Source organism: Chionomys nivalis (assembly GCF_950005125.1).
Source record: "Chionomys nivalis chromosome 23 unlocalized genomic scaffold, mChiNiv1.1 SUPER_23_unloc_1, whole genome shotgun sequence".
NCBI classification, from domain to species: Eukaryota; Metazoa; Chordata; class Mammalia; order Rodentia; family Cricetidae; genus Chionomys; species Chionomys nivalis.
In genome coordinates, this window is record NW_026646869.1 from 721,370 (window position 1) to 739,842 (window position 18,473).

At 43.2% G+C, this 18,473-nt stretch overlaps 1 protein-coding gene across 1 annotated transcript in view; it reads right to left on the bottom strand.

Annotated features, from left to right (window-relative positions):
• Positions 1–870: 870 nt before the first annotated feature.
• Positions 871–18,473, bottom strand: part of LOC130868902 (E3 ubiquitin-protein ligase HERC2-like) — a 28,921-nt gene continuing 11,318 nt past the window's right edge. The window contains exons 3-13 of the mRNA XM_057760903.1: positions 15,233–15,347; positions 12,351–12,488; positions 11,268–11,329; positions 10,087–10,274; positions 9,118–9,310; positions 6,750–6,933; positions 3,619–3,800; positions 3,066–3,213; positions 2,797–2,993; positions 2,253–2,483; positions 871–1,056 (exon numbers count right to left, since the gene is read on the bottom strand). Coding sequence (XP_057616886.1) covers positions 985–1,056; positions 2,253–2,483; positions 2,797–2,993; positions 3,066–3,213; positions 3,619–3,800; positions 6,750–6,933; positions 9,118–9,261 — 1,158 coding nt within the window. The 5' untranslated portion in view covers positions 9,262–9,310; positions 10,087–10,274; positions 11,268–11,329; positions 12,351–12,488; positions 15,233–15,347 and the 3' untranslated portion in view covers positions 871–984. The remainder of the gene's footprint in view (positions 1,057–2,252; positions 2,484–2,796; positions 2,994–3,065; positions 3,214–3,618; positions 3,801–6,749; positions 6,934–9,117; positions 9,311–10,086; positions 10,275–11,267; positions 11,330–12,350; positions 12,489–15,232; positions 15,348–18,473) is intronic.

An 18,473-nucleotide genomic window follows, 5' to 3' on the forward strand; every position in this document is an offset into this window, starting at 1 on the left:
GATGCAGTGATAGGAAGCCGTGCCACATGTGTCTGACAGCAGACCAAGGACCACAAAATAGCCTATGCAGGAGAGAAGCAACATTCCTAAGCAGGGGATGTAGGAGGCCTTAGGGACAGCACGGCAAGTGTAGGTTGAGAAAATGAAATTAGATGAGTCCTTGAGCACTAAACTTGGACCAGCGGGCAGACCAGTTTGTTCACTATGATGAACAAAAACGGAGACAATTGGGAGAACACAGACTGAATTTGAGGCAAAGGGCTGCTATATTCACAGGCCGTCCACTCAGAGCTGTGAACTGCAGACTCAAAATTAAAGGTGTTTACCATCACAGACGTTGGAGCAACAACAAATACGGTGAGTAAACAGGGAGAGTATGTTCAAAGAGGAGACAGAATGAGATGGGGTTACGAGGGAAACCATAAGATTTCAATGGTATAAAGAGCAAGAGAAACAGAAACAAACTCCGAGCATAACCAAAGGGCAGGAAGAGGAAAATCCCAAGAGTGGTCACCCAGACCCAAAGGGAGGAAAGGTTTTAAGGAAGCTAGCTGCCCACCACAGTTAGAGACAAAGTCAAGAGAATCCAAAGACAAAGTTCTTTAGGGCTGACCCTGAGAATGTCATGAGCAGAGAAACAAACCCGATATCCTAAAAGTCTGCTAAGAATAGGTGCTGGCAGTTCAAAGTGATGGGGTTCCACATCTGAAGTCAACGGCAAACCTAAAAGGTACTTTATTTTCCTAACTATAGCCCACAAGTGCTACGTGAACTCCAAGGCTCCAACAGTCACACAACCCCACTCTGATAAAACGACAAGCAATGCCAGTTCAGATTATTTTACCGTGGAACACTATGCACTGACCTGCAAAGGCCTGTTTTGCTGATTTCTTTGTTTTGTGCTTTTCCAATTTGCTTCCAGCAAGGTTCACCAACTCAGCCCAGACAGAAAGCATAGGCTCCGTGAAAGGCAGGTTGTTTAGGCTAAAGGCCACAGCAGGGAGCTGAAGAAAGGGCACAAAATCCTTCAAAGAGTTGCTGATGAAGAAACCCTGTCTTGAAAAACCAAAAAAAAAAAAAATCTTTAGCCGGGCGGTGGTGGCGCACGCCTTTAATCCCAGCACTCGGGAGGCAGAGGCAGGCGGATCTCTGTGAGTTCGATACCAGCCTGGTCTACAAGAGCTAGTTCCAGGACAGGCTCCAAAAAACCACAGAGAAACCCTGTCTCGAATAACCAAAAAAAAAAAAAAAAGAGTTGCTGATGAGATTAACAAAGTCTGAAATTTATTAAAGCATGAGACCTGAATTTAAATATGCATACTCCAAGTCATGTCCTGCCTGAGGATAATTCTGAAAGATACTCCAGAAAGATAAAAGTACACATACAACAGATATACTCTATATGAAGGTTTTCTTTACCAGTTCGTCAACACTAACCTATCAGGGTGGTAGTTATAATCTAAGACTTTTTCTGTACGTTCCAAATTTACTACGTGTTCTTATTCCTATTATAATCAAAAATATTTTATTAAAAAATACATAGTCAAATTGCACTTGGGTTACATAGAATTATATAACCTTCTCTACTGTCCTAAGGCATGGGCACTTGGGTTACGTAGAATTATATAACCTTCTCTACTGTGCTAGGGCACGGGCACTTGGGTTACATAGAATTATATAACCTTCTCTACTGTCCTAAGGCATGGGCACTTGGGTTACACAGAATTATATAACCTTCTCTACTGTGCTAGGGCACGGGCACTTGGGTTACATAGAATTATATAACCTTCTCTACTGTCCTAAGGCATGGGCACTTGGGTTACACAGAATTATATAACCTTCTCTACTGTGCTAGGGCACGGGCACTTGGGTTACAGCAGCTAGCTAAGCTATGGCATTCCCCACGATTAAAATCAAGATTAAAAGCATTTTTCTAACTAAAGATTATTATTTTAAAAAATCATTTTTAGAAGCCAAATTATTCAATAAAAATACATTTTAGAAACTCTTATTTTAAATACTTAAAATTACCTTATAGAATGTCAATCTCTTTTTATGTCTAAAAGTCCCTGGCTGTATGCTCCCTGAGACGGGCCTTTCCTAGAAGCACAAGCTAGCGCAGAAGGAAAGCTACGTGAACTCCTGACTCACACAGACAGCTTCCTAGAAGACAACATAAAGTACAGGTTCTGACATTACACACCAGTTTCAGTGCCACCCCTAACACTCGAGAGCTCCACCAAGCTACATACCGGTTTGAGCTGATTCAACGGGCAAACTCGGCACATGCGCATGTCACAGAACTGCACAGTGATTCTGCCCTTCGGGGTGATGCGAGTCACTGTGCCCTCTCCAAACTCATCATGCATGACCTGGCTTCCCAGGCGCAGTCGGCCATCGATCCCTCCAATCACAGCCAGCACTGCCCTGAGGCCCCCCACTTCCAGGTTCTCAGAGTCTGGGAAGTAGTCCTCCAGCAGGGCCTAGAAGGGAGACAGCGAGTGTGAAGTGTAGCTAAACTCAAGTCCTTTATCTCATTCACTATGTATAAATTCACTTTAGGAAACAAGAGCATCACTACATTGTCCCAGACTTGTGAGCTCAGGCAAACCATCTGCCTCAACCTTTCAAGCAGCTGGGACTACAGGCATACACCATGCCTATCTGAATTGTTAATTTCTTTAATAGTTATTTCCATCAAAATGCCCTTAAGTAAACATGAAATAAAAATGCTTCGTGTTTAAAGATAACTTGACCGCTAGGATCCCAGCACACTGCTGGAAACCTGGAACACACCCTTTCTGGAGTCTTCCCAGAGCAGCTGTGTGTGACGGAGCAGAGCTGGGAGTTAATGTATTTGTTGATGAGGCCGGTCCACTGGGTGAGCGAGTGCAGAGTGCGGAGCAGCCCCACCACCTCCTCAGCCAGAGTGCTGCTGTGAGTGGCAGTCAAGGAAGCCTGCGGTCGTGCCCTCCGCTTCCTCAATGTGGATTCTGAAGCAGAGAGAAAAGCAAGTTGCACGGCACTCACTAAACAGGGCACCAAGGACACGCACCGCCACTCACCTCTAAGGAATGGGACATCAGAAGAACAAGTAGTGAGCAAGCTGCCCAGGAAGCCAAACAGCTTTTCCACCAGACACTTCATGTCCCGTGCCCTTTCCGTCTTGTCCCATGACGGAAGAACTGCTTGTAGTAAATGGACAGCTAAGATCTGCTCAAACACAACACAAAATGATATCAGACAGCGTTACCTTCTCTTTTCTTTATCCCTTAATGAAATTAACCATCTGCAACTTTGACATTCATGATTAATCAGACGGTTAACAGGAAAGACTACCAGGAATTCAAAATGCATGAATTGAAGTGAAACTGTTCTTTAAACTTAACTCCTGGCAACTGTGCTACTGTTTTCATGGGCGGACGAGAACAACTGAGAAAAGACGAAGAAGCTTATTTAGCAACTGAAGGGACTGCAGTAATCAAGACCCTCAGCAGCCAAGGCCAGGAGGTTCCTGCTGCACCTGTGGCTATTTTCTCCATGAAGAAGCATGGTTGCCAGGTCTAGCTTCACTCAGGACTGCCCTCAGTGAGCTGGGTTTGGCTAGCAGCACATTACCTGCCTCTGCAGGGAGGCGGCAGTGAAGGGCGCATGCCCCTCCACAATCTTCATGAGCAGCGTGATCCACCTTGGGGAGCTGAGGGCCCCGCAGGCCTGCGGGGTGAGTGCGATGCTCCGGACGAAGCCCAGTGTACACCAGCTCCGGTGCTGCTCCCTGCACACCAGTCTGTCTGGAGGAGCTGCCAGAGGAGACAGGGCACGCTTGAACCAAGAGTCCAGAAACCAAGCGTGAGCACAACCCTCACAGTTAAATTACCTACCAATTCATTTTGGGCAATAAGCTGCCTTACAAGGGGACTCAGACAGGAGTGGAGAAAGGCTTTAAGTTGGCTCAAAAAACATTTCATGGCATCATTTTAACCCTTTCAAATGCATGCAATCAGACTAGTTAACCTACTTACCCTGTTTCTACACTTCTAACAGCAGTAATTTACAGTGTGCAGCTATTATACTTCTTAATCTCATGTGCCTTAAATGTCCCCACAATTTTGACTGACATCATAAAATGCCCAATCCAAGTTTACTTTGTTTTTTTCTTATGTAGCCAGAACACATGATCCTACCTCTACTTCTCCAGTGACTGGATTAGAGGGACATTCTAATATGCCCACGAGAACGAGGCTTTCTACTCCTCCTGACTTCCCAGTGTCCAAAGAACATGTCCGCCTTTCTATTCTCTCAAGTTAGGATGTGAAGCCTGTGGTCTGAGTTCCCATGGCAACAGCAGCGGCAGCAGCAACTCACCTTCCCCCAGCCCATACTGCATTCCTGCCCTCCGAGCTCACTAAGACCCATGTCTTAGCTAAGACACAAGCTCACATACTAACATTCACATATATACTTAGACACTAACTCCAAATTTCTGAGACATATTCAAATATTGTCTGCCACAGTCACTCACACAAGCTCTCACCTTTACTACTACTGCAATCACTAGTAGACTCACAATCATACACTGCATACAGAAGCAAAGGACACACTTTGCACACATCCCTCCTATTTACACAGAAGACATATGCTTAGACAATCACTCATGCTAAAATACGCATACACATCCATTTGCACTCATCCACCTATGCACATATATGTGCTCACTTTCTCCCTCTATCAACAAACAAGCCTCCTCCCAGTGACACATTCAAAAGTCTGACCTTTGTTCTCCTATGTTCGTTCACAACAGCGACACTGATAGCATGCATGTGCTCAGCTAACACTCAACACCTGCTCCCATATTATCACAGCCATCTGTGCCTATGTTTACCCCCCAGACCACACCCACACGCCCTCACTCTCACTGGCACGGACACTCATGCATGCTCATTCCCGATACTTGGTTTTGCACTCACAGTCAGGAACAGACACTCTCACACACTTGCAACCACACAAGTGGGACACACACAAGCACATTCCCACTACATCTGACGCAGCTACTTGTCCACAGACCTTCCCGTACATACATACTCACACAACCACACTGAAACACTCAAATACACATAACTTCATGCTTCCAACACAAGATCACTCATTCAGTGTGATTCTATTATTGGTTGCTAACCGACGACCTGGAATTAACTAAAAGCAGAGATGCTAGGTACAGCTGTGAGGAATTTTTCTTTTCTTTTCTTTTTTTTTTTTTTTGTTTTTCGAGACAGGGTTTCTCTGTGGTTTTGGAGCCTGTCCTGGAATTAGCTCTTGTAGACCAGGCTGGTCTCGAACTCACAGAGATCCGCCTGCCTCTGCCTCCCGAGTGCTGGGATTAAAGGCGTGCGCCACCACCGCCCGGCAGGAATTTTTCTTGATGGAATTATCTGAAGTCGGAAGACACTTCGTAAATCTGGGACACACCTTCTGGTGTGGAGCCTACTTACAGGACATGGAAGGAGGAAGCGTCTGTTCTTTCACGCTCCTCTCTCTCACTGAAGTTCTTGCCCTCATGGGCATTAGACCCTACTTCTTTGTGGTTCTGGCATACACTGAAGGCCAGTACAGACAGTCAGCCTTGTGAACCAAACAACCACTAGATGCTTGGTCTGTCTGTTGAAATAGCTGGACCATAGTCTGTAGGCCACTCTAATAACCCTGTTTTCACACTGATAGATTCATTTTGTCAGTTCTGTTTCTCTAGAGAATTCTGACTGACACGCTCAGCGGTGGCAAACAAACTCTGTCTCACACAAGCATTTACTCACACAGAGCTAACACACGCATCAGAAATGTATCCAAACACATCTGTGTGCATTCACACTCACAAGCATGCTAACAGCTACACATGCTCCAAATTCCTTTGACAGTCATACACACTTTCAGGCAACCAGAAACATTCACCCAAGTTCAAGTGATATTTGCTGTTTTTACACTGGTACTCAGTCAGAACACCAGCATTTGACCCTAGTTGAAAATAAGGTCTCTGAGGATTAATATTAAAGACTGAGATAACATGCAGGAAGGGGCTGGGCCCAAAGCAAATAAAGATTTCCACAAGAGAAGGACATAAGTAGTGCAGAGTGCACAGAAGACAAGGAGACCAGCAGTGAAGTCTGCAGCACAAGATGTCCAAAGAAAAGGCAAAGGGAAGGAGCAGGGCTCTGCTGAGAGCCTGCCGTGAGATCCCTGGTCTCCAGAGCTCTAAGGGAGCAGCACTAGAGGCTGAGTAGTCGTCACACATACACCTCCCCCATCCCATGCCCACCCTCATTCAGTGCTAGCTTTGACTCTAGCATCTGACAAGGGGAAGATGTAAATAGACCGGGTGAGGTTCACTGGTACCCCTGTAAAGAGGAAATCTGAAGCACATGCACACAAACACACACATGCAGAGGAGAGTGTAAACAAGAAGACAAAGACTATGTTCACATGCCTACAAGTCAAGAACTGTCAAGCAAACCAGTATTAGAGAAGCCTGGAACACATTCTCTCTGGTAGCCTCAGAAGGAAGCAGCCCTAGTGAAATTTTCTGTTGTTTGCTACATCATGCCTATAATGCTGAGGTCCAGCAGCCACAGGGGCCTTACTACACACACCTGACTCACAGTCTCACCCCCAGACTGGCCCACAGACATACAGACATGAGAAGTTCACACACACGCATCCACACTGAGGCTCTGTGCTCATATTGATTCATGTCATACATAGCTTATCTGTTGTTCCACTTTCCACTAACATTCTCAGCAGTCCACACAAAGTCTTGGTGGCCTCGCTCTGCATGACATCAGTGTGGACACCAACGGACAGACACAGAGTCTGCAGTAAGTTAATAATGCTGGTCAGCATCATCGCTGTGGGGTGGATGCTCCTGTCTCCTGGTTCAGCTTTCTGAAAACAAGAAACAGCCGTCCTGAATAAAATCATCTGGGGGTGTCATTTAAGGTACTTAATAACACACTCTGTTTTTCTTTACAAAAACTGAACAAAGTTTAGAATAGTTTTAGGTTCACAGAAAAATTAAGAAGATACAGAGATCTAACAAACTTCTTTTTAATACTAGAAAATGAAACAGACCTTCACAATAAAAAAGGAAACTTAAAATTTATTCTCTTTCTCCTTTCTTTTTTTCCCCAAGAGACTCTCACAATATTACCCAGTCTAAGTCAAGTCCCTGGGTCCAAGAGATTCTCCTGTCTAAGCCTCCTGCCACTGCCACTGGCTACCTGACCATTTTTGCTACCATCTTCCTCAAAGAAAATGAGATTTAGGAGGAGGAGGTGCAGGTGCAGAGAGAGTGTGGAAGCTAGAGGAAAACCTCCAGTGTCTTTTTTTCAGGTAACATCCATTTTGTTTGTAAAGACAGGGCTTTCACAGAAACTTGTGACTTGCTGATTAAGTTTACAAGTCTGGCCAATAGATCTACACCAACCAGAGTTGGGATTACAAGCATGCATGTTACCATGCCAACTTTTTGCTGGAGATCAAATTCAGGTCCTCATATTTACATAAGAATAATCACTTTACGAAGTGAGCTATCTACCCCACCCTAGAAAATGAGATTTCAGAGTAATATTGTGCTTAAGCAACCTTACTATATAAGCAATAAAATGATTCCAAAGTTTTGTATCTTGAAAAAGAAAACTTATCACCAGGCAGTGGTGGCGCACGCCTCTAACCCCAGCACTTGGGAGGCAGAGGCAGGTGGATCTCTGTGAGTTCGAGGTCTACAGAGCAAGTTCCAGGACAGCCAAGGCTGTTACACAGAGAAGGCCTGTCTCAAAAAATCAAAACCAACCAAACAAAAACGACAAGTTATCAAATGTCTAGGAACTACAATGGGAGCAAAGACAAAGCAGCAGCATCCCCTGAGCAGCCACGTGCATGGCGAGTCAGTCCAGCTGTGGGACAAGGAGGTCACGGCTCTGTCACACAGCCACCTCTTCCCTGGCTCACTCCACAATGACAAATACTCCCATACAGCTGGGAAGAAGAAGGGGCTACAAGAGGCACACACTATAGCTCAGATGCTCTGACAGTATAGCCAACACCCACCCACAAGATAAGCACTTGTCATCTTAGACTAAATGTGCACGCTCCGAGCCCACTGCAGTTTATGGGACAGCTTCTCTCACATTCGACGCCAGGAGCTCTCTTCTTAGCACACCCTCCAACTATCAAGGAATAGGGAAGAACTTAAAGGAAGCAGGTGGGGCCATGGTGTAGGAGGTTCTTCTGTTCATGTGTTGCTTTCATTGGTTAATGAATAAAGAAACTGCTTTGGGCCTGATAGGGCAGAACTTAGGTAGGAGGAGAAGATAGAACTGAATGCTGGGAAGAAGGGCAGAGTGAGAGAAGTCATGGATTCTCTGCTTGAGATGGACGCTGGTTAGAATCTTGCCAGTAAGCCACAGTCATGTGGCAAAACACAGATTAATGGAGATGGGTTAAACTAATATGTAAGAGTTAGTCAATAAAAAGTTAGAGCTAACGGCCAAGCAATGTTTAAATTAATACGGTTTCTGTGTGGTTATTTCAGGTTAAGCTAGCCAGGTGGCCGGGACAAACAAGCGACCCACTCTCCTTACAACAGGGCCATACCTTGAAGCTGGTGGAGGAAGAAACAAAGCGTCCTCAAACAAAATAAGTACATAAATAGGTTTGTTGTAGTTACTGTTTCAAGGTTCAGCAGGCAGAGATACCTGCCACCAGTGACCCCAACAAATTGTCCCCTAACTTATCACATACAGGTAAGACACACAAATACACATATAAAAACAAATAAAAAGACGTTAAGATCCAATTTAACAAGCATGTTGCACTCTATCTTCCACCCCACTCTGGAAGGGCGTCAGGAAGCACAAAATAAAGGTGAAGATGCGTCAGTCTGTCCAGGCTACTGGACCGAGCCCCTTTACCCATCTATACCAGAATCATGTGTTTAAGGGGCAAGCAGAGCAATGTCTTCCAATGCATCCTGACCACTTCTAACTCTGCAGAGGGAAAGGACAGCCACCCAACTCATGAACAATCTGCCACGCTACCCTGACCTAAAGGATTCTGTGAGTCACCCACCTGAGTCATCTTCTGTGTCTGAGTCCTCTGCAGAGGGCTGTGATGACACTGGCAACTCCACCAGCTTGAGGTCATACTTTCCTTCTTTACCCATCCTGTATGAGTTAGTGCTGCCCGTGTCCCACTGGACCCTGATCCAGCCATCCTCTCCCAGCTCACCAATTACACGGCCTAAGCCTGGCGGAGGCCCATCCTGAAACAGCAAAACCAAAGACCAGGTAAGAAAGTGACTGTCCTGTTCTGGACCCACCATGGTTCCTGTATTGATTCTGTACAGAGATTTTCATTCAGCCTCCTCCTGACCCAAATATAACTAAAAAAATGTATAGATTCTATCATTGTTTTTACTTTGTGTGGGGTGGGGTGGGAGGATTAAGACAGGGTTTCTCTATGTAACTGCCCTGGCTGTCCTGGAACTCACTCTGTAGACCAAGCTGGTCCTGAACACAGAGATTTGCCTGCCTCTCCCTCACAAGTGCTGGAATTAAAGGCATGCACCACAACTGCCTGGCAATCATATCATTTTTAAATGCCATGAAATCACAAGCTCATGTTCCTTTATTAAAGAAAAGAATTCTGTCAACTAAGGAATTCTCTGAACAAAGCATAGTGAGTGTCCCAGCAATCAAAGTGGCCTTTCCAATGACCTCAATCACTAGGCCTTTTAGCAATATTCTGTCAAGTATCCCAAGAGAGAAAGGTATTGACAGGGTGCCATTACCTGATCTCAGACAATTTAATTTCTAAGAATACGGAGACCAAACCCATGCTTAGCAGTGTGTCTGAGAAAATCTATGTGACATCACGGGAAGGAAAATATTGTCCTCATGTCTTTTGCCTCTATTTTATTGCTCAGAAATCAATAAGTCACCTATTAATCTTGTAAGTCCTGAGTTCAGATAGCCACCTATTCCAACTTCCACTGTTTGGTGTTAGATGTGCTAAGATGTTAATGAAAGCTCTGAGTACCTGGTCACCCCACTTCCAGTCCACGCCTCTCATGACCCTGGTTCAAATCTTCATCATAGCAGCCAGTTCTGGCCCTGAAACAGGGAGCTGAACAGGAGCGGTTTCCTTCCTTGTTTCCTCCAACACTGAAGCAGAGGCTCCTCGGGCAGAAGCACTCATGTCCTCCTCAACACTGTCACAAGTAGGACCTGTCAGAATGCCGAACAACAGCTGAGCCTGTAATTAGCCGCAATGTCCTACTTTTACTATTTTAAAAATTGCACTTATGTGTAAGTTGCATGTCTGAGCGTGGGTTTGCACATGTGGGTACAGTGGCAGCAGGTGCCATAGAGCTGGAGTTACAGGCAGTTGTAGAGCAGCAAACACGGGTGCTGGGAACTAACTAAACTCGGGTTCTCAGCATCAGGGGAAGTACTCCTTCAACAGCAGAGCCATCTTCCCAGCGTCCAATGTGCTATGTTTTTACAGACACACCAGAAAATGTGGTGACATCATATCATCCTAGCACTAAAGAGGATCATGAGCTCAAAGCAGACTGTTCTACACAGAAGGATCCTGACACACAGAGACACACATGATAGACAGACAGACACACACACACACACACACACACAGCACAAAGATCAAGAAGAACTGATCAGCACTAAGTTTAAAGAACTTATACTGGAGTCTCACCCCCAACCCTGCAGGAAACCATCTGCAAGTGTCTTTCCTCCCTCTCCATTCCCCGGGAACTCTGCAGATGCTGGCAGGACCCAGCCTTTCTCACCCAGCCTCATCCTTTGTGTCAGCCTCCAATACCCAAGGACACTCTCACCTGGGAACTCACTGGCCGCCATTGCCTGGGAACCCAGTAGGTGATCTTAACTTTCCCCCCATGGCAAGTTCGTCAGTCTCATCCCAGCCTGTAGCAGACCACATGAAGGGGCCTGGTCACCCTTTCTAACTCTACTCTATGTCAAACCTCACGGTAGACCCAGCTTTTTTCCTTCTTGTGGACCCACTCAGTCCTCTTTTAGCTCATCTCCAGGCATTCATATCAGACCCCAATACCAAGGAACAGATTCTACCCAGGACTCCCAATGGCCACACTTGGCAGCAACTCAAAAACCCAAAAGAAAGTAAAACTAAAATTTAAAAAATTTAGGAAGTCACACAAAAACCTCAGAGGTAAGCCTTACCAACAGAGTGGATGAAAGATAGAATCTCAGGCATTGAAGACAAGATAAAAGAAATAAATACCCTGGTAAAAAGAAAAAGGAAAGAAAAAAGTTAAATTCAAAAAAATTCAGGCACAAAATATCTAGAAAGTCTGGAACACTATGTAAAGACAAAATCTACGAATAAACATAATAGAAAGAGAAGAAACTCAGATCAAAGGCAGAGAAAATATTTTCAACAAAATCACAGAAGAAACTTTTCCCAACCTAAAGACGGTGATCCCTATCAAGGTCCAATAAACATATAGAAAACCAAAGAGAATGGACAAGAAAACAGACTGCCCTGACACATAATAACCAAAACACTAAACATATACAAAAAAGAAAGGACATTAAAAGCTGTAAGAGAAAAAGTCCAAGAAATATATAAAAGCAGACCCAATAGAATAATATCTGACTTCTCAATGAAGACTAAAATCCAGAAGGGTCTGGATCAATGAGTTTCCTAGATTAAAGTTATTTTAAATAAAGGTTATTATTACCAAAAAAGGGGTGGAGAGAAGCACCCCAACAGTCTACCAACTAGTGCAGAACATAATCAAAGTAGGCACACAAACAGTGAAATATTATTTAACATTTTAAAAGGTCACAACATGCACCCGGAAAGTAGAGGCAGGCAGATCTCTGACCTCAAAGCTAACCTGATCTACAGAATGAGTTCCAGGACAGCCAGGGCTACACAGAGAAATCCTGTCTTGAAAAACCAGAAAGGCTACATCATAGATAAATTTAAATACATACTAAGCAAAATAAACTAGATAAGAAGAATAAAGACTAAGCCTATTTATATGGAGTACTATTGAAGAATGAAGTGTAGCTGCCTGGAGGGCTAGAGGACAGTTTAATGGATATGGGTGGTAATACTTTTGTACCAGAATATGAACTGTGTGCTTAAAAATTAGTTATAATGGTTATATTTTTATCAGATACATTTTATTCTTATACTTTATATCAGACATTATTTTACTGTAATATGGGTTTTAATTTTAGAAAATTCCATTAACAAACAAAAACCTGATCCACTTATGTCAGAAAGTATAATACCTGGTTGCTTGCCCCACACCCAACTCTCCAGGATTGATTTGACTTTATACACGGGTGCAGGCATCTCGTCCTCCTCCTTCTTCTCTTTGTCAGTAAGATCTTCTTTCTTGGTTCCATTCTGAGTATCAGCACCATCATCTGGAGAATTAAAAATGTTTATGTCCATAATTGGTTTTCAAAATGCAACAGTCAATCTGGGCATGGTGGCTCATGCCTATAAACCCCAGCACATGAGTTCAGGACCATCTTGGGCCACACAGTAAGTTCCAGGCCAGCCTGGGCTACAGAGAGAGGCCCTGACTCAAAACAAGGATAGGAGGAAGGAAGGGAAGGAGAGAAGGAAAGAGATAGGAGGCCAGGGGAGCATTTCTTGCCAATCTCTACAAACGTTCTACCCAAACATGGGAAGTTACAGCATACATCAGTAACTCGATATTTTATTTTTTTAAAAAAACTGCAAATGATTCAGTATAGTTTACTCAATAATGAAAGAATACAATATAAGGGATTTTCAAATTCTTTAAAGCATGAAGTTCTTTCTTTAACATTTTTCAGTGTCTTACTAGATTTCAATGTCTTTAGCATTTATCTATTTGGATTTCACACTAACTGCTTTAATGCAGTGGCTCAAAACTGCTGGACGACCACAGGAAGAACTAGGGAGATAACTCTAAAATCATTTTGTAACTGTCCGATGTTCTCCTCCACTGCCAGCTGAGAACCACTGCCATAAAGACCACTACCACTGAGATGACAATGTGAGTTCCATTCCAGAACCACACAAAAGTGGTAACTGTCCTCTGATGTCCACATACCTGCCATGGCACGAGCACACACACACACACACACACACACACACCAATAATAAGTGCATTCGAAGGACCATTATCATTGAAATATAATTCAGGAGCATTGAGGCACAAAAGAAAAGCTGAAAAAACTACCACCTTAAGCCACTGTAAAGCCTCAAACAGTAATACATGCCTTGAAACCCCACACATGGCTGTGAAGAGAAGATGGGATGAATCTTAGCCCTAAAATGTCAACAAGTCCTGTCATAAAAGGCTCTAACTAAAATAATCACATAAATTACATATATATACATATATACTATATCTTAGAGTATATGTTTGTGTTTCACACCAACCAAATCACAAATTTTCTGTTAACTAAACTTTGTTTTTTAAAGTGTCTAGAATTCCTTTGCAAGCCCTCTCAGGTTTTAAGTGGATTTTAGTTGGCCACATGGGCGCCAATTTGTTGAAGGGCGTTTGTACCATATACCCAAGGCGTCTCTGTTCAAACCACTGAGCCTAGGTCCTAGACAGTTGCCAATGATTCAAAAGAGAAGGCCCAAGAGGAGTAAGTTGACCAATTTCAAAGAAAACAAAATTAAGAGTTCTGCAAAATCCTGTGTGCTGAACTTCAAATGCTGTTCTGCTAACGTTTTCTGTACATCAACCCTAACTGCTCCATATCCTAAATACTAAGAGGCCTTATTACTGAAAACAAGTTTTGTAGGCTAGTGTAGCACAGCCCAGAGTGTCTGCCCAGCATGACCACAGTGTTTGCTAGCAAGCTCAAATCCCTAGGCTTCATACAAAAAGTAAATTTTGCTTCGTATTTGTTTCTTTCAGCTTTGGGGCCAGTTAACCTGGGGCCACAGAGAAGCAGAAACAAGACCCTACCTCAAAAGTCAAGATGAAAGGAAAGAATTGATTCCTGCAGTTATTCTCTGACCTCCTCATGTGCACCTGCTTGCAAATATAAACACACACACACACACAAACACACACTAATAAAGGAAAACTTTTAAATTAAAAAACTCAAGGTAACAATATGCAGGAAGCATGTGAGGAAGGCAGATGAGAGAAAACGGCGAACAGGCACAGTGCCAAAGACTGTGGGGATGAATTTGCATCCACTCACTGTATATACATTTGGGAGAGTCTGCATGTATATGGAAACTTCCACATAAACACAAGAAACAGAGCTCACTCTAATAGATGATGTAACCAAAAACATAACCTAGTAATAGTTTTCCTCCTACACTTTCCAGTCAGCTGTAACCAATTCATTCCACAGGGAGAAAAGTCATACATTCTAACAGTACCAATGCCTTTATACTGGGAATGACACTCAACAGACTCTGCAGTGAGCCTCAACCCAGGCTTTTCAGATAGACAATCTGGAGTAAGTGCTGGCATCCATGTCCTTTTTCAGTGTTGGTGCTGATTTCAATGGCCAGGCACAGCAAGAACACATGAGTCGTGGTGAATTTTGAGCACTAGAGGCTTCAACAGGATTACTCCTCCCTGACAAAGGTTTACTCATGAATAATTTGCACCCAATCTCACAATAATCAACATCTATAGTTAGTAGGAAGATCTGTTTCAAAATTTAAAGGAGAAGCTATTCATGACTTCCTACAAGCTATACACTAGTTAATACAAACAAAAACTCCAGACAGCTTGGCATATTAACTAACATCTAGACAAAAATCATCAAAAGGAGAACAAAGTATCAAGATCAAAGTTCAAATGCTTTTTCTAGCATATTACAGTCTCTGGAAAACGCAATTTACACACACAAATAAATAAGTGCAATTTTTAAAGGGGGAGGGGGAAATAGTCCAGCATGTAAAGGCACTTACCACCAAACCAGACGATCTGAGTCCAATCCACAAGACTCACACAGCAGAGAAAACCAACTCCCAAGTTGTCCCGACATGCACACCATAGCACCTATGCACACACACAAACATGCGCACAGACACACACACGCACGCACACACAGGCACAAACACATTTTTAAAATATTACTTTAAAATGCAATTACAATGATATTTACAAAATAAAAAAGTATTCATTAAAAGCTTTTACCCTTCCTAGAAGGGAGTTCTTGATCCTGGGTTAACTCTGTCCCAGTGTACACAATTTCTCCATCTTTAACCATTTCATTCCACAGACCACAGAGTCCATCTCTTGTGAATGCGAGCTGGCAAATACAAAAAGATAAACTTAAAGAGAGATCCATATAAATCTTTTTTATTTTAATTTTTTTGTTTTTGAAAATGTTATGAGTACTCAATCTACTCCAACTCATGTGCCCCTCTCAATTCATGACCTCCTCTTCTGCAATTATTGCTATCTACATATATCATATATTGCACATATCTATACACATATATAAAATATACACTACTTACTAAGTCAATTTAATGTTGCTCATGTGTTTAGAACTGACCTTGGGAGCGGATAACCTATCAGGGGTTTCAGCACTGAAGAAAACTGATTCTCTCAGCAGGCATTGATTACCCATAGCTCTTGATGTGGGGTGGGGCCTTGTGAAATCTCCCCATCCACACTGTCATATCCACTGGTGCTAACACTGTGTAGAGACTTGTTTAGAGAACACCACTGCTGCATTGTTATGGATACAACATCCCTTCTGTATCTAGGAGAACTATCTCATAGGAGGCCCCTGGTCCTCTGGCTCTTACAACCTTTCCACCCCCTCTTCCATGATGTTCCTTTAGCCTTAGGTGAGGGTGTTATGTTGTGTCAATCACGGTTATTTCTCTCTGTAGTCTGACCAGATGTGAATTTCTGTAATTGCCTCTGTCTGCTACCAAAGAAACTTCCTTGATAAGGGGTGAGAACTACACTCACCTGTAGATACAGGGATAGCACTGGAATACAGTTAAAAATTACATCAGTTTACTCCAGGCACAGGTAGTTGAGTAGGTTTACAGTACTGGGCACGAATGGCCTACTAAGCTGGTTGCAAATACAATTGGGCAGCTGGTAGCTACTCCAAAATCAAAGTTCAACTGTTGCACCACAGGGGATATCTTAGTGGGCCTGCGATAGCTGTGTTTTGCAGGTCTGATGGCTGGGTAGGACTACTGATTCCTTTTGTCCCTTGGAAGCTTACAATATATCTTCAGATACAATAAGAGTAAGTCCTCACAGAGGGGCTTTCAAGTCAGTTCTAGCTCAATTTCTTCAAGTTCTGTGTGCAAAATGTATAGTGTCTTCAGCAACAGGGTCTTAAAGAATTATATATAGAGGGAGAAAAAACCCTGGTTCCCCTTATTTTATTCAATTATTCAATAACAAAACAATGGACTATTTACTTTACTTAAAACCAAGTAACATGTCAAAGATCAAAGAACAAAAACAGGACAGTGAAAGAGCACATTATGTCACTGTACACCATGTTGACTTTCATTAGTGGATCTGGGTTTTTGTTTGGTTTTTTTAAACAGGCTCTTACTAGGCATCCTAGTCCAGCCTCCAGCTCTAATCTTCCTGTGTGATTACAGGAATGTGTCACAATGGCAGGTTTTATGTACAGGAATGGGTAACCACTGAGCCATCTCTCCAGCCCCACTGAGGTACTATTTTAAATAATAATCTCTATGTCTGTGTTTTCAAGTATTTCCACACTATTTCCCACTAGCAGTTTCAAAGTTTCTGGTGTCACAGTAAGGCCTTTGTCCATTTCACTGGTTTTCACACAGGATAAAAGGCAGAGGACAAGTTTCAGCCTTCTCCCCGTAGAGTCACAGCTTTCAGCATCGTTCTGGAAACCTGACGGCTCTAGCTATGTGTCTACCTGTGTGGCTCCTTGCTGCACTCTAACAGCCAGGCTTTGTGGCATTATCATGGTGTCTGTCTTACTATCACTATATAGTATAACTTGAACTAAGTATTGAAACTTCCAGAATTGCTCTTTTCCCTCAAGACTGCTTTGGATAATCACTATACTAAATTTCATGTGACATGCAAAAGGGGAGTAGGGGCATACATGCATACACATGCTCTGAAGAGATAAATCAAAAATAAGACATAGTGATTATGTATGAGGAGACACTCATGGAACATGGAGGAAGCAAAGAATATAAAAAGCAGTGAGTGTTCCTTCTAAGTGTGAAACATAAACTGTTTCAGGAGAATTGGCTCAGCACTTAGGAACACTGGCTGCTCTTCCAGAGGACCTGGGTTGGATTCCCAGCACCCACATGGTGGTTCACACGCTTGCTGTTAATGCATAAATATACTTGCAGCCAAAACACCCATACAGATAAAATAAACATTTATTTTTAATTCAAGTTACAATATACAAAAACAAAACCTGTAACTGGAAACACGCAAAATAACCCAGGTTTATTTTTTTAAAAATACCTTTTGAGCCAAACAAAAACAACAAACATGCTAACATGGAAGGAAAAGCCCACAGGACATCGACCCTGTACAAGAGCTACAGGAACTAAGGAGTGCTGAGGTGGAACACAGTCTTCCTCAGGCAGAGCACACCAATTAGTTACCCAGTACCAAGTGGTCAGCCCTGAAAACAACACAGAAGTAACATTATATAGACTGAGCAGGCTAAATTTAGGAATGTGTGTGAGTGTGTGCACACACATGGTTACAGGCAAAGAGGCCAGGTACTGAGGCTCAGGTGGTGTGCTATGTTACAGGAGTTACATCCAACCTTCATGCTCGGATCTCAAGGGAACCCAGGAGCCTTTCAAGCCTCCATGTCTAAAGGGGGAGAAAGAGGAAGAAACTATGAAAACATAAAGTAAAAGAGTCAGAGCCAAGAGCCAATCAACCACGACAAGGAAAGTTCAGATCAGTGTTCAGATCGGGTGTGAGAAGTTAGGAAAGACAGACAATAAAAACAGGAATGAAAATTGGTTCACTTTTAACTGTAGAGATTTACGCAAATGCTACGGTTTAGGTAAGTGTCCCGCAAAGTTCAGTTGCAGCTTGGTCCTCAGAGGGCTACTATTACAGAAAGGGACTAGAGTGTTTGTTCACACTCAACTGACCTAGGCTGAAGTCATCTGAGAGGAAGGAACCCAATTGAGAAAATGCCTCCATAAGATCAGGATGCAGGCCGGCAAGCCTTTATTGATGATTGACGGGGAAGGCCCATTAAAGGTGATGACACCCCTTGGCTGGTGGTCCTGGGTTCTCTGAGAAAGCAACTAAGCAAGCCATGGGAAGCAGCTCTCCTCCACGGCCTCTGCATCAGCTCCTGCCTCCAGGTCTGCCCTGTCTGAATTAATGTCCTGACTTCCTTCATTGATGAACGGCAACATGAAAGTGAAAG